Source organism: Falco naumanni, chromosome 9 (assembly GCF_017639655.2).
Source record: "Falco naumanni isolate bFalNau1 chromosome 9, bFalNau1.pat, whole genome shotgun sequence".
NCBI lineage: Eukaryota > Metazoa > Chordata > Aves > Falconiformes > Falconidae > Falco > Falco naumanni.
The window spans coordinates 6,928,555-6,942,944 of NC_054062.1; the positions used below are offsets into that span (position 1 = coordinate 6,928,555).

General features: G+C 54.9%; 1 protein-coding gene across 7 annotated transcripts in view; it reads left to right on the forward strand.

The window, feature by feature from the left end:
* The window catches only part of KCNT1 (potassium sodium-activated channel subfamily T member 1), a 92,730-nt gene that overhangs the window by 56,292 nt on the left and 22,048 nt on the right, over window positions 1–14,390 (forward strand). For all 7 annotated transcript variants that reach the window (XM_040606114.1, XM_040606112.1, XM_040606115.1 and 4 more), the window contains exons 3-10: window positions 6,473–6,552; window positions 8,121–8,220; window positions 9,543–9,599; window positions 9,947–9,995; window positions 10,533–10,592; window positions 11,445–11,519; window positions 11,853–11,936; window positions 12,446–12,540. In XM_040606114.1, coding sequence (XP_040462048.1) covers window positions 6,473–6,552; window positions 8,121–8,220; window positions 9,543–9,599; window positions 9,947–9,995; window positions 10,533–10,592; window positions 11,445–11,519; window positions 11,853–11,936; window positions 12,446–12,540 — 600 coding nt within the window. The remainder of the gene's footprint in view (window positions 1–6,472; window positions 6,553–8,120; window positions 8,221–9,542; window positions 9,600–9,946; window positions 9,996–10,532; window positions 10,593–11,444; window positions 11,520–11,852; window positions 11,937–12,445; window positions 12,541–14,390) is intronic.

Here is a 14,390-nt window from a genome sequence, read left to right on the forward strand (position 1 = left end):
CAGCATTGGCTGGCGTGGGGGGCTGTGCCCCACAAACTGGCGGGGCTCCCAGTCCCTCTCTGGGTGCTCGGTGCTTTCTTGTTTAAAAACGTGCCAGAGATTTCTGGAGAAGCTGCTGCTGTGAGAGATGTCAGAGCTGTTTGAGAACCCCCTGGAGAAGCTGAGATGCCCATGGAGGAACGCCAGTCAGCGTGCTGGCGGTGCTGCCTGGCTCGCTGAGGGAGCGGCCAGGTGTCCAGCCACGTTTGGCTTGCGGCACAGCATCAATCCTGCCCGGCTTCTCCCCGGGATGCGTGAACCTGCACATCGCCCGGCCGTGGCACAGAGCGCGGCACGCTGCCCTGCGCACGCCGCAGCCTGCGCCCCGCCGGCTGCCAGCCAAGCCTGCAGCTTTGCAGAAGCGGCAGCGAAGCAAAACCAGGCGATGGATTTTGCAGAGCCCCCGTGAGGGGCTGGTCCCTGCATGGCTGCCTGGTGCGTGGCAGGGATGCAGGGGACGGCAGGAGATGCCACCCCGCAGCTGTGCAGCCCTGCGTGGTTCTGAAGCTGTTTTCTTGCACGCTCGCCAGCGCTCAGCCTGTACAGCCTTCTTGAAACCCACAACCTTCCTCCTTTGAGTAATTGTTCAATTACTGCTTATTGAGCGTGGGGGCAGCCTGTTCCCTGTTTCTCCCTTTGGCAGGCACCCAGGTTTTCTAGACGCACACAGCCGTGTTCCCCAGCCTCAGCTCAAAACTGTGCGCCGGGAGCAGCTCATCCTGCCGGCAAGCCAGGGGCTCTGATGGGAAGGGCCGTAGCTGCCCCCCGTCCTGCACTCACCCCGCGATAGATGGAGGATGGCAAACACATGTATATCTATAGAGGTGGTGTTCAGTATGCGCGGGTCACTTGGTGTCATCCATCTCGCTGTAGCTTCTGTAACCAAATGCCTGTTACCATCAAGAAAACGGTGGGAAAACTGGAAAGAGCATCTCTGATGGATATGGGGAGGGCTGGCAGCTGCTGGAGATGTGCCTGGGTAGCTGGTGTGGTTGCCATCAACAGGTATCTGAGCCTCAGGCTGGCCGAGTGGTTTATTCGAGCCTGCCTCAGGCTGGCTGAGTGGTTTATTTGGGAAGGACTTGGGCCTCTGCTCAGCTTCCCCTGGTGCCCCGTGGGGCTCTGCTGGCACCGGCTGCTCAGCCGCAGCATGGTGGTGGTGTGGTGCCTTGAGCCACCCCCGCCTTTTGCTCAATAAGCAAAATCCTGCTGCTCCTTGTGCTGCAGGATGCTGAGAGAGGAAATGCTGCTGACCTGCGCTTCCAGTGCTGCTCCTCACTTTCCTCTGCCCAGGGCTGCATCTGGTACCCACAGCCTGTCCCCAGCGAGCCCACCTGGGCCATCAGCATGTCTCTTAAATACCAGACTTGGCCGCAGCCACGTTTCTTATGGTTTGACCTGTGTGGTTTTCCATGGAGGATGCAGAGCTGTCCTCTAGGCTGAGCCGGAGCAGGGGGATGAAACGCATTCTCACCTGAGACTGCCACTGCCTTGGCAGAGGTGGGTGTTAGTGGCCACCAGATTGCAGAGATTTCTCGGGTTTTGTTGTTGGGATTTTTTTTGGTTTATTTTTTTCTCCCCCAAAATCTCTGAAGAATTTTGCTTGCATCCTGCTATACGATGGGGGAAGTTTCTTGAGAAATTTCCTGGGACAAGAGCAGCATTTCCCACCCAGCCAGAGTGTGAGAGGAAGGACTGGAGCTGTAGAGAGATGCTGAGTATTTTTCCTGTCTTTCAAGAGCCATATTTATTTGAAGATACGCTTCTCATGGCAAGAAGTCTCTATTACGAAACAGAGCAGAAGTGCCTTGGGTGCCTAAGACCTTCTTTGGAAAGCAGCAGCGCAGCTTTGGGCAGCGTCCCGGTGCGGGGGGTGGCAGCTCCCTTGGCCAGCCGGTGGATTTTGGAGCCATCTCAGTTTTCAGGCCATGCCCAGCAGCTGTCACATGCCATGGGGACAGGAGAAGAGCTGCCTGCGCCCGACTGCCCATGTAAGTCTCCCTGGGACGCAGAGCTTGGGGGTATGTCTCCATGCCCCCATCCCTGCCTGCGCTGCCTGTGCAGTGAGCCCTGCTGTAGGGCTGCATGTGGGTTTGCTGGGTTTTGTGGTTTACTTGTCTTTAAGGGGACCGTGTTTGTCCCTAGCTCTCCAGGGCAGGTACAACTGTGGAGCCGGGGCTGTCTGTGCTCCTTGGTGTCTATTTTAATGCTGGCAAGCCAGGCTGTGCTCATCCTGGTCTTGCATCCTGCACTGTTTCAAACAAACTATTGGTGTCTTTTTTGGGAGCTCGTCATCTTACAACAAATTGCCTCTAATCTTAGATTAATAAAGTACAATAAATACCGAGCGAAGAAAATGAAATTGCTCAGGCATTATGAAGTGCATAATAGCAGTAATTACACTTCCAAGCAGAGGGCTTGTAACTAACCTTGTACTGCGATGATTATCTGCACGGCCTGGGGAGGTTCAGCTGGGGTGAGGTGGGGGGGAGTAGCTGCTGCCTGCTCCCTTCCTGCAGAACGTGCTGCTGCCTGCACCCCTGGGTGCTGCCCGGGCTGGGCTGGCACTATGACGCCCAGCTGATGGGAGGGATGCTCGGCCCAGTGGGAGGGATGCTCGGCCCAGTGGGAGGGATGCTTGGACAGTGGGAGGGGTGCTCAGCCAGCAGGAGGGATGCTTGGCCCAGTGGAAGGGATGCTCTGCCACGGCAGTGGGGAGGGGGCAGTCTGAATGGACCATCTTGGCTGAGCTGCTGTGGAGGCAGAGCCTGTTGGGGTGTGTGTTTTGGGGTGGTAATGCGGTCAGAGTTTAGCTTGATTTTTATTTGAAGGTAACTTCTTGACAATGAAATTAAAGGGTACGTTTGAGATGGTATAATCTCCTTCCCTCAGCTGGAAGCGGAGTAGGAGCTTGGGTACTTTTGGGTGGTTGCTGCTGCCTGGTAAAAGCCATCAGCTGTGGGTTGGTGCCAGGGTGTTGCCTTCATCCCGTGCCTGCAGAGCGGGTGCCAGCGCTGGAGTGGGCTGTGGGACCCTGGTCCCCATCATGCCCAGCCCTTGCTCTGCCCTCTCCCCTTCTGCAGACAGAAGTCCCGTGGAACAGTGACTCCATGGGGGGTGCTGGGTCTCAGCAGGGCATCGTGGGGCAGGGGGGTGGGGGGTGGAGCTGTGACTGTGGAGCCTCGTACAGCTCCTGGCACTCAGCCCTCAGCAGCGAGGGCAGGCTGTCTGCACAGGAACGTGTTTTTTCCACATTCTTTTATTCCTTTGTCTCTTTGCAGTGATAAACACCCCGCTTCCCCCGGGAGATCTGCTTTTCCAAGCATTTCTTCTCCCTGTGGCCATTATGACGGATGAATACATGGGCTACTTTGTCATTAAAAGTTAGATCTTTTCTAATCGTTCAGTTCTTTTATCCATCCGCGTTTATATTCATCGTGTCGAGGTGGGCTGCAATGCTATAGATCAGCGAACCATCTGTCTGGTGACAGAGATTTATGTTGCTGTTTGTTTCTTTGATACAGAGGCAAATGTCTGGGAGAAGAATCGCGCTCCCTGAAGTCTCTCTTACTTCAGTGCACTTAATCCTTAGGGACCCTGATAAATGGGGTGCTGAGCGCTCGCGACGGAGCTGAAGGCCAGTTCCTAGCATTTCCTAGGCATTTTTAATAAGGCGAAGGAGCAATTTGCTTGTGCGCGCAGTGTCGTAAGCAGTTGTGGCAGCTGATTTATGCCCTGACACAGAGGAATTATTTGCCAAGTCTGGCTTTGGAAATGATTAATTTTAACACGTGTTACAGCTGCGCTTGCAAAGCTCTGCATTTACGGCTGCTCGCTCCTAAGGCATCGTGCTGGCTGAGCCAGAGCTCATAAATTCTCCTTGTTCCCCAGCACTTGCCGTCCCTGCAGCAAGGCCTGTGGTTGCCCACTGACCTGATGTTTGGCATGAGGTGGGTTCTTGGTGAACCCCCACAGCTGCTGCCACGAGTGCATTTTAGCGTTTTCTTCACTTGATGCTATGACATGTCCTGGTGAGGAGCGACACGCTCGCATCGCTACTAGCGGGTTTGCTGGGTGCTACCAGCTGTACTGGGCATCCATCCCCTGCCGTTATAACCAGCACAAATGCCAAATGTCTTAGATTGGTGACTGCCCCTCCAAGGCTGTCAGTTATTGTCACCTCTGTTACAGAGCTGCTCGGTGCATGACACCCTGCCAAGGGGCCTGGGCAGGGCATGGGGTCTGCAGGGGACATGCCCACAGGTGGGCAGCAGGAGCTCAGCATTTGCTTCCCAGTTAAGGCTCCTGATTTCTTTCCTTTCCAGCACCATTGATGGGGATGAGGTGACCCTGCAGCGTGGAGCCCCTCGGCTCTGCAGAGGCTCGGACGGGTGCATCTCACCCACCCCCTGGGCTGCGCCTGGTCCAGGCTGTGCTGCTCCGGCAGCATTAGGGAGGTGCTGGAGGACAGGCTACAGGCTCATGAGCGGATCAGCCACCTCCAGTCTGTCACCAGTCCCTGCCAGCTGCCAGACCGGGCAGCTGCCGGTGGGTTCCCACCACCTCACACTGAGGGAGGTTAAGCCAGAGAGCAGCTACCAGGTTATGGCAGAAACAGGCAAAGTTTGATAGCCCGTATAAAATTTTATCCCAGCTTTCGTGCCTGAGGTGATGTTTTTCTCTCTCTCTGCATTTGCTTTTTGGACATAAGAGACTTGAAAAGTCAGCTTTTTTAATTTACAACCTGATAAGGGAGTCCACAAGAAGCCCTGAGGAGCTCTTAAGGGTGTGCCGTGCTTTTTGCACACCAGTTTCCCCATGAGCGGTCAGGTTGACTGTGAAATGCCAGCGGGCACCAGTGGGTACTGGGACAAGGGGCTCAATGAGCAATGAGGGTCTCATGAAACTCCTTCCCAATTTGCTGCCCAGCCAGCTCGGCTTTAAGGCTTAGTAAAGATTGGCTTGTCCCTCTGTTGTCAGAGTGAGTAGCAGCTGCTTTCCAATAAATCATGATTTGGTGGCATGTGCGAGGTGGCACGCTCGGCTGGAGCTGGCACCACGTGTGCATGAGGGTTGCACAGGCGAAATAAAACGGGGTGATAGGTTTAATGACTGTCGCTGTGAATTTGCTCAGCTTGGTCTATGCCTTGGCTTGGTAATATGTCTGATTAATGACATCTTGATGACCTCTTCCAAGCAGTTAAAAACCCAGTAATAACAGTAGCACTTAAGAGACTTGTCGAATACAGTGAAATAGAGGAAACGACTAATTCATTGCACTTAACTCCATTATCAGCTGTAACAGTAATGAACAGACTTTGTCTTGCTTGGAGTCTAAAGCTGAGACATCAGGAAACAATCCCTTTTCGCCTGCACTTAGCAGGTAGGAGTGTAATTTATAACGCTGCCTAGTGTGAATAAGTGAGTTTGCAAAGTGCTGCGGGCATTTATAAAGTAATAGGAGAGGCAGGAGGCAGATGAGCTGAGCTGGGGCCAGTTTTGCCTGCGCAGCCTTAATCCGGGTATGCTTGATCCCAGACCCTGCTGGCATCCACAGGGGGAAATCTCCAGCCTTGGTGAGGCTTTCCCCATCCACGTGGTCATGGGCATCCACCCGGCATGTGGGGACCAGCAGAAGGGCTGCGGGTGGGGGCCAGTGATGGAGACTGGAGCAGGTGAAGGTGAAGAAGTGCCCATGGTGGTCATAGCGGTGGACAGGCCGGTTTTGGTTTCACCTGCGACGCCTCCCTGCTGGTTCCTGCAAAGTGCCCCGGCGGACGGCTCTCTGCCGTGGCACCTTGTCCCTGTGCCACAAGTCACCAGCGGTTCCAAATGCCAAGTGATGTTTGGAGTTGGTTGACAGCTCCTGGGTTTTTCTGGAATGGCCAAATGTGGTATCTTAGCAACAAAGGGAATTTTTCTCCTTTTAGATCAGATTTGTTTTTTAACAGTTTCAGTGCTGAATGTTGCTCCTACCCGGGCTGAGCCACAGCGTGGGCATACTGGGGACATTGCCCTTGCCACCTCCTGCTCTGCTGCAGCCACAGGGGGTTGGAGCAGATATACATTGCTGGGGGAGACTGCCCCAAGGCCACAGCTTTTGCGAGAGGCTTTGAATGTTGTGAAGCACATGGGAAAGGAGAAGTTTGCGAGTCTGATGTCAGCTGGTTGCACGTGAATGAAAGCAAAGCCCTCAACCAAAACCAGACCTGGCCCCGTGGGTCACATGTGCTGCTTTGGTAGCCGTTGATGCACTATGTCTTGGTGCTCGTGGCTGGTGGTACCAGTGATATGGTGCTGTGGGAGCAGCTGGGAGCCCAGGGCTGAGCCCAGGCTCTGCTGTGGGCTGCTCTGGGGGTTACCCAGCTGGGATGGGGCTCTGGGTCTGACCTGCCACCCTGCTGATGGGCTGCTCTGGGTGCTTTCCCCACAGGGTGCAGGTCGAGTTCTACGTGAATGAAAACACTTTTAAGGAGCGGCTGAAACTCTTCTTCATCAAAAACCAGCGATCGAGTGAGTGCTCCATGCATGGAGTGAGCGTCTGCTGAGAGCAACCAAACCCTGCCCGAGCTAGGAGAGCCCTGCTCTGTCCTCGTGGGACGAGAAGCCATTGCCATCTGCTGGTGGCTGGTTCCTTGTGTGTCCCCAGCGCTGGCTGCCCAGCCCCAGGCTGCTGCTGCCTGTTGGCTTTTTGTTGGGTGTTGGCCAACTTGGTTTGGGGGGATGCAGTTGCACAGGGAGGAGGGGATGCTGCTGCCTGCCATCTTTGTTCGCTGGGGACAGCTACATCATGGGAACCACTGGAGAGGAGTTGGCCAGGAGCAGGGTGGGCACTGGGAGCTGCCCTGGGGGGGTCAGGGAGCAACTTCCACATCACGGAGCCACTGATGCGCCCCCCACCCTCAAGGAGGTCAGTGGCTATGGTGATAGTCGAGGCAGGCTGTGAGTTACCCGCTCCTCCTTCAGCCATCCAAATTAGCCTCCACTTGACTAATGGTGTTTTTATTTTCTTTCTCCGAGATGTCATTAGCTGTCTGGAGAGACTCTGCTCGTTAATTTATAAATTCACATTTTCTTTTCCTCCCCGCATCCTGTCGTCTTGTTAAAGGCTGGAGTGCAGCACAACAGGGTGCCCACGGGGAAGTTTTTAATGAAAATGTGATGAATTTCTCACTTGTAATTTGAGTAATAACCCAATGAACTGGCTGGGGGGTGAGAGCAGATAAAGCAGGAGATTTGCTCGCCAGCCCTCCTCTTGCAAACTGTTTGTAGCCCAGTGAGTGGAACGGGGCCCTGGCCCTGCCTGTCTGATGCTTTTTAATGGATGCCTGCTAATGAGGGGGATACACTCCAGCAGCTCCTCATTTGTCTCTCACGTCTATTGGGGCCAGCAAGGAGCTGACTCATCGTTATTTATTTCTGTATTAGCCTTCTATATATCTGACGCTGGGTAGGATGTGTAGAGCCCTGGGCAAAGTATGTGCTGCCCTGGGGCTCCTGCAGCTCCCCTGGGGCTCAGCAGGGTCCTGCGGTGCATGGGGCTGTGCAAAGCTTGTGGGAAACCAAAGGGGCTGTGCTGCAGGGTGCCCAGGGTGTGCAGGATGAGTGGGGTGCCCAGGGTGCATGGGGTGCGCAGGATGCGTGGGGTGCCTGGTGCACATGGGGTTTGCAGGATGCATGGGGTTCACGGGGTGCCCAGGGTGCGTGGGGTGCCTGGTGCACGTGGGGTTCACGGGGTGCGCAGGATGCATGGGGTGCACAGGATGGCATGGGGTGCCTGGTGCACATGTGGGGTGCACATGCATGGGGTGCCTGGTGCACATGGGGTGCGCAGAATGCGTGGGGTGCCCAGGGTGTGCAGGGTGTGTGGGGTGCCCAGGGCGCATGGGGTGCACAGGATGCATTGGTGCCTGGTGCACGTGGGGTGCGCAGGTTGTGTGGGGTGCCTGGGGCACACAGGGTACCTGGGGTTCATGGGGTGCCCAGTGTGCATGGGGTACCCGGTGTTCATGGGGTACCCGGTGTTCATGGGGTGCCTGGGGCATGCTGCCTGGCCCATGCCGTGCTCCCCTCTGCCCCAGGCCTGAGGATCCGGCTCTTCAACTTCTCGCTGAAGCTGCTCACGTGCCTGCTGTACATCGTCCGCGTCCTGCTTGACAACCCGGAGGAGGGCATAGGCTGGTGAGTGCTGCGGATACTGCCGGGCTCCCCAGCCCACCCTGCACGGTGGTGAGCACAGATGTGATTGCAGCCACTCATGGCAGGTGTGAGGATGGTGGATAGTTTTTCTTGCTCCAGCGGTTTGAATTGGTAGTTTAGCAAAACTTGCTGGTCTGGTGGGCTTTGCTGCCTGCTCAGATCTCATGGATGGGGGTGTGGGTGTCTGCTGGCCCTGCATGGCACGCAGGGAAAAGGTGGTGAAAAAATTCAATGTCGTTGAGTTTTATTATATCAGACTCCTCTCCTTCCCCAGCCGCACCTAGCTTCCCATTTCAGCAAGGTTAGAAAGCAAGGGGGGTTGAATGCTGCAGATCTTTGCATCAGCGTCGTGTTCATTTCCAAATGGTGTCTGGCTGTAGCAGTCAGGGGTGCAACGTGGCCTTCAGACACAGGCGAGAGCTCCTGCCCTCAGTGCATCGCCGTGCAAGTATTTTCTGAACACTTGAAGACACTTATGCTAAATCCCATTGAAGTGTTTGGGAAGGAAATATGTTGTGCCATTTAGATCCCCAAGGTGACAGATGATTACATACATCAGCTTTGCTCTGGGTTTCAGTATAAACCTATTTTTAATATGTCCTTGTTTTGTTTAGTTCACATACAGCCGGGTGGTTTTTTTCAAAAGCTAGAAGAATTAGCCATTTGATTTCCTCTTTGTAAAGGCTGCAGACTACCAAGTGCTTCTGCATCCTCCAAAAGTGGTTTAAAAACCGTGAGAATTAGGTGCGAGACAGATGCACATCCTTGAAATGCTTAGCACAGCTGCGGTTCAGGGAAGTCCAATTTCCTGAGGGTGTGCGGCACAATAAAGGCTGGCCAGCGGGAGCGCATCCCTGGCAGCAGGGCAGGGGCAGAGCTTGGCTCCAGTGCTCCTGCCTGGCAGCCAGCCTTGTCCCAGGAGCCAAAGCTCAGCAGCTTTTGCTGGTTGTCACCTGGTAGTTCCCAGCTGCAGCCCTGTGTTGGATCCCCGTGCCTAGGGAGCCCCGTGCCCACGCCTGTCAGCGTTTCGTAGCATTCTCCTACAGACTGAAGTACCTGACAGGTCTTATTCTCCAGTAATATAATGTTCAAAACTGCCTGGGTGAGATGGTTCTTGTGGGAAGCCCCGACTGTAGGGACCAGTGTGCATTTGGATCCATGGGAGCGTTGTCCAAGGGCCTCCCCCAGCATCAGGACATGGTGGTGAGGGCACCCCATGAGCGTGGGGGGTCGATGCCAGCACCCCTTTTCCTTCCTCCCCCTCGCTAACCACTTTCCCCTGCTTTGTCTTTCTCTTTTCCCAGCTGGGAATGCGAAAAGCAGAATTACACAGCGTTCAACCAGTCCACAAATATCAACTGGTGAGTCAAGAGTTGCTCCATCCCGGCTCTGCCAGGATGTGGGAATGCAGTGATGGACGTGGCTAGTGCTGGCAGCTGCCCATGGCCATCTCTTGGTCGGGGGGCTGCTTGAGGGATGCAGAGCTGCATCCCAGGATCAAATCAATTGACATGTGCCTATGGCTACGCCCTTGGGAATGGCTTATGCCCGGTGCAGAGGCTGCTTGAACAAACTGTGCAGCAAGGAACACCAGTACCAGTCCTGAGCTGGATCCTGCATCACTGATGGCCTCAGGTTTCTGTCGGTGCGGGGTAAAGGCACTGATAGCTGGGCTACAGGTTAGATCTGTTTTGAATTTTATTTGCAGGTCACACATCTTCTGGGTGGATAGAAAAATGCCACTGTGGGCTGTGCAGGTGAGTGCCTAGACCTCGGGCACGGTTGTGCAGGAGCTGGGGTTTGGTCTTTGCCACCAGCGGGTCTCTGTGCATCCTCTGCCCCCAGCAGCAAGGGGCGACGGGCTCTCTTGGATGAGCAAGAAATGAGCTGGGGCTTCTGCCAGGAGCAACAGCCTGGCCCTGGGTGAAAATCCTGGGGACTGATAGAGGAGGAAAAGCTGTAGGGGGATAAAATCATGAGGCTGGCTCAGCTCTCCCCAGCCTGGATGCAGCTTGATCAGTATCGGGCTGGTTTCAGGCCAGGCAGCCATCCGGGGGATCGCTTGCAGGAGGGCTGAGCGCCCGCCGGCTCCCGCTGGGGCTGCCTGCACGCCTGTTGCTGCAGATGCTGACACGTCTGACCCAACGGGTGCAGGGACAGCAAGGGAACAGGCCCTCGTCCGCGATACCCACGGGCTCCTCGTTGCACAGGGCAGGGAGGGCTCAGCAGAGCTCTGATCGACCGACGACGCATCGAACGAGCCCTCAGCAGCCTTCGCCTGTCTGTCTCTGCAGGTCAGCATAGCTTTAATCAGCTTTCTGGAGACCATGCTGCTCATCTATCTCAGCTACAAGGTAAGTGCCCTGGGGCGGGTGGTGGACAGTGATGCGCTGGCTGGCTCTGGCCCCCTGGCATGAATTCATTTCTCCTTCTTTCCTCTGTCTTGAGCCTGAAGCATCCCGAGAGGGCATTTGTCTCGGTGATGTCTCAACTGGCTGTGGCTGTTTTCCTTTCTCATTCCCTCTCAGGCTGTGGGCAGAGCGTTGCACAGAGCAGAGCTGGGGCATCGCTGCTTTTTGCACTTGCCTTTACATTCAGGCCTGTTTTACAAAGGCTCACTGTTTTCACGGGGGGCCAGATTGATGCACAGCGAGTTTCCTAAGGTTGAGGAGCTGGAGCTGAGCTGGGCAGCATGGCCCCTGCTTGTGCTGAGGTCTGGTACCTCTGGAGGGAGCAGGCACTGCTCCAAGCCAGACAGGGAGAAGCATAAGCTGACTCCTTTGGACCAAAGCCCTTTAGAATGGCCAAGAAAAGTGACCTTAACAAATGGCATCTTCTTGGGGTCCCTGGGACAGTTGGCAGAAGAGACTGTGTCTCCCGCCTGGTTTGGTTGCCAGTGACCTGTATCAGTCCCTCTCATTCTCCATCCTTGCTTGAAGCGTAGCTGCCCCCCAGCTTTGGGCAGCAGCAGTGATGGACAGAGGGACATCGTGGCTGTGGAAAGGACATTCTGGAAGGTTTTGCTGATTCCAGCGTGTTTGTCACCAGCACTGCATCTCTCTCCCACAGGCAAACCGGAGCATCTTTCTGGCTCCTCTGGCATATTTCCCCCATCTAGCAGGGTCTGTGGCAGAGTGGGAGCTTTTTAATTGTCCCTTGGCAGATTTTTAAGCTTATTTAATTATTATTTGTTTTTAATTCCTCAGGGGAACATCTGGGAACAGATTTTTCGCATTTCATTCATCCTTGAGATGATCAACACGGTGCCATTTATTATCACAGTGAGTGTTTCCCGGTGACATTTTAAAGCGGCTTTAAGTTTAATAAGGACTGTAGTTTTGGTGGTGAAGTAAAGAAAATGGATGTCTGGCCAAGTAGTATTTAAAGCTGGCAGGGAATTTTTGCTTTGGTATTTTTCAACATAGCGACTTTCTCTGGAGCATTATCCCATAAAACCATCCTCCATTTCCAGCTGCTGCCTTCGGTGGCAGCCTCTGCAGAGGCTGGTGCTTAGTTTGGAGATTGGTCCTTCCCAACAGGGCTCAAATTGGCTGTTTATGGCTTTTTTTGATAAAGAGCATGGGTTTTTCTGTGAGTAAGTCTTACTTTCACAGATCTTCTGGCCTCCTTTGCGGAATTTGTTCATTCCTGTGTTTCTGAACTGCTGGCTTGCCAAATACGCCCTGGAGAACATGATCGTGAGTGACTGGACACATCCCAACCCTTTCACCTCACCCTGGGGATGCTGAGGGCGGCGTGGCCGGGGGATCCCTCGCCTGCCACCAGCTTCTGGGCAGGTTTTGGTGCTTGGTGTGTGTGTCCATGCTGGGGTTGGTGGTTGGTGAGGCTTTGCCAGCTGGTGATGCTGGGCTGTGACCCACTGTGGAGCAGGAGCCCTTTGGTGTCTGAGCCACATTGACTCTGTTGGCTGCGTGCCAACAGGGACAGCCCCCGGCTGCCTCCAGGATATGCTATCACAGCAGGACGAGGTGTTCCAGCCGTTCCCACATGGCCACTTGAGCTGTCTCTCCCGGCAGCAGAGCCCAGACCTGCTCACAGAATGCACATCCCTTTCCAAGGGCCGAATTCTGGCCTGACCTTCATCTGGGGGGCATTGCTGAAGGCAGCAAGACAGAAGCTGGTGTTTGGAGGAGTATTTTATCCTCAGCCTCTCTGAGCTGGTGAGAGCCCTCTCCTCTCTCCCCAGAATGACCTGCACCGCGCCATACAAAGGACCCAGTCTGCAATGTTTAACCAGGTGCTCATTTTGATCTGCACCCTCCTGTGTCTCGTTTTCACGGGGTGAGTGTTGCTCTTCATTTTGCTAAACCACCTTCCTCAGCCAGGGAAACCAGCTTTGCATGTTCCAGGGGTGGCTGGTGGAGCTGGGCTCTTGCAGGACAATGAAGGGAGACCTTCCCAGCTGTGGTGGGATGGCATTTCCAGGACATAATGTGTCAATTGGGGAAGCCAGGGGAGGTTCTGCTTTTAGGCAGTGTCTTCTAGCCTGATTTTTCAGCCTGAGAGGTTTGTACACACTGAGGAAAGTGTAACTATTCAGGGCTGCTGATTGGATTGAATTCCCAAGTCTCTGGCATCCCTCCTTCACTAATGGGACAAGTCCCTGATCGTCAGGCTGAGCTTTGGAACTCAGGGAGCCATGGTGAGGAGTGTGCCCCGGGTTTCCACTCCTGTCCGTGGGCTTTGGCTTGGGCACAGCTACGTCTGCTGGAGCTATGGGAAGACCCCCTGAACCAGCAGCCCCGGCGCCAGGCTCCTCCCTGTCTTGCTTCATTCCCCAGTGCGCTGAACACTGGGAAGATCAATTCCTATTTTAGAAACTAATTATCCTCCCTAATTATATGATTTTAACAGAAACTTTTTAACAGGCGTGTGTGAGGCTGAGGGCGTTGTCGGAGGGAGGTGGGTGGTGTGGACACACCAGTCTCAGAGCAGGGCTGTGAGTGCTGCAGGGTCAAGGGCAGGGACATGGGCTCGGAGGGGTGTGATGGCCCATTCACCAGGACCCATCGCAGTCAGGGACATGGACTCGGAGGGGTGTGATGGCCCATTCACCAGGACCCATCGCACTCAGGGACATGGGCTCGGAGGGGTGTGATGGCCCATTCACCAGGACCCATCGCACTCAGGGACATGGACTCGGAGGGGTGTGATGGCCCATTCACCAGGACCCATCGCAGTCAGAGACATGGACTCGGAGGGGTGTGATGGCCCATTCACCAGGACCCATCGCACTCAGGGACATGGGCTCGGAGGGGTGTGATGGTCCATTCACCAGGACCCATCGCACTCAGGGACATGGGCTCGGAGGGGTGTGATGGCCCATTCACCAGGACCCATCGCAGTCAGAGACATGGACTCGGAGGGGTGTGATGGTCCATTCACCAGGACCCATTGCACTTGCTGGCTCTGACCATGCTCTTCCTCCCCACCAAGTTGGCGTGGCTGCTGAGCTCATTTGGGTAATAGGCTGCTGGGGCTCCTGCTAATTAACTGGGCCCTTTACCCTGTGCATCACCACCACCAAGGGCATCTCTTTATAGAGGAGCCCATTCTCATCACTGGATACTTGGCTTTGAATTAGGCTTCTTCAATCTTCCTCTGGCTCCCTTGGTCTGGACTTGAAGCGTATAACACCATGAAGTTGCTGAATGGTCAGGAAATGAAGGTTTTTAGGTTCATGAATCTTGGCAATAAAGATGATCCTCTGGTGTGAATGACTAATGCCATTCTGGAGCTCGTCAGTGCTCCCTGCCCAAGGCACCTCCTGCCTGCTGGGGCCATGGATGTGAATGTGGCAGGGCTACAGTTCGGGTCTGGGATGGCTTAGGTTACACTTGTGCTGAGCAGGATGACTTTGAAACTGCAGGTTGTGGAGTTCTGTCACCTGCCTATCCACAGGGAGCAAGGTGGGTCTGCGACACGGCTTTGCAAGGGCAGCAGCACAGGGTCACAAGCAGGTGATGGGACCTGCCTCCTGCCTGCTGGAGTACATCCCCCTGGGGACTGAGAGCCCTTCCCGTGTGCTGGAATCCCTTCAGAGCCTTACTGGGGCAGCTGCTTGTTTCCATATTTTGGTTTTTTGCAATGCAAGGGCAGCCTCTGGGTGATGTTCAACATGCTGTCCATGG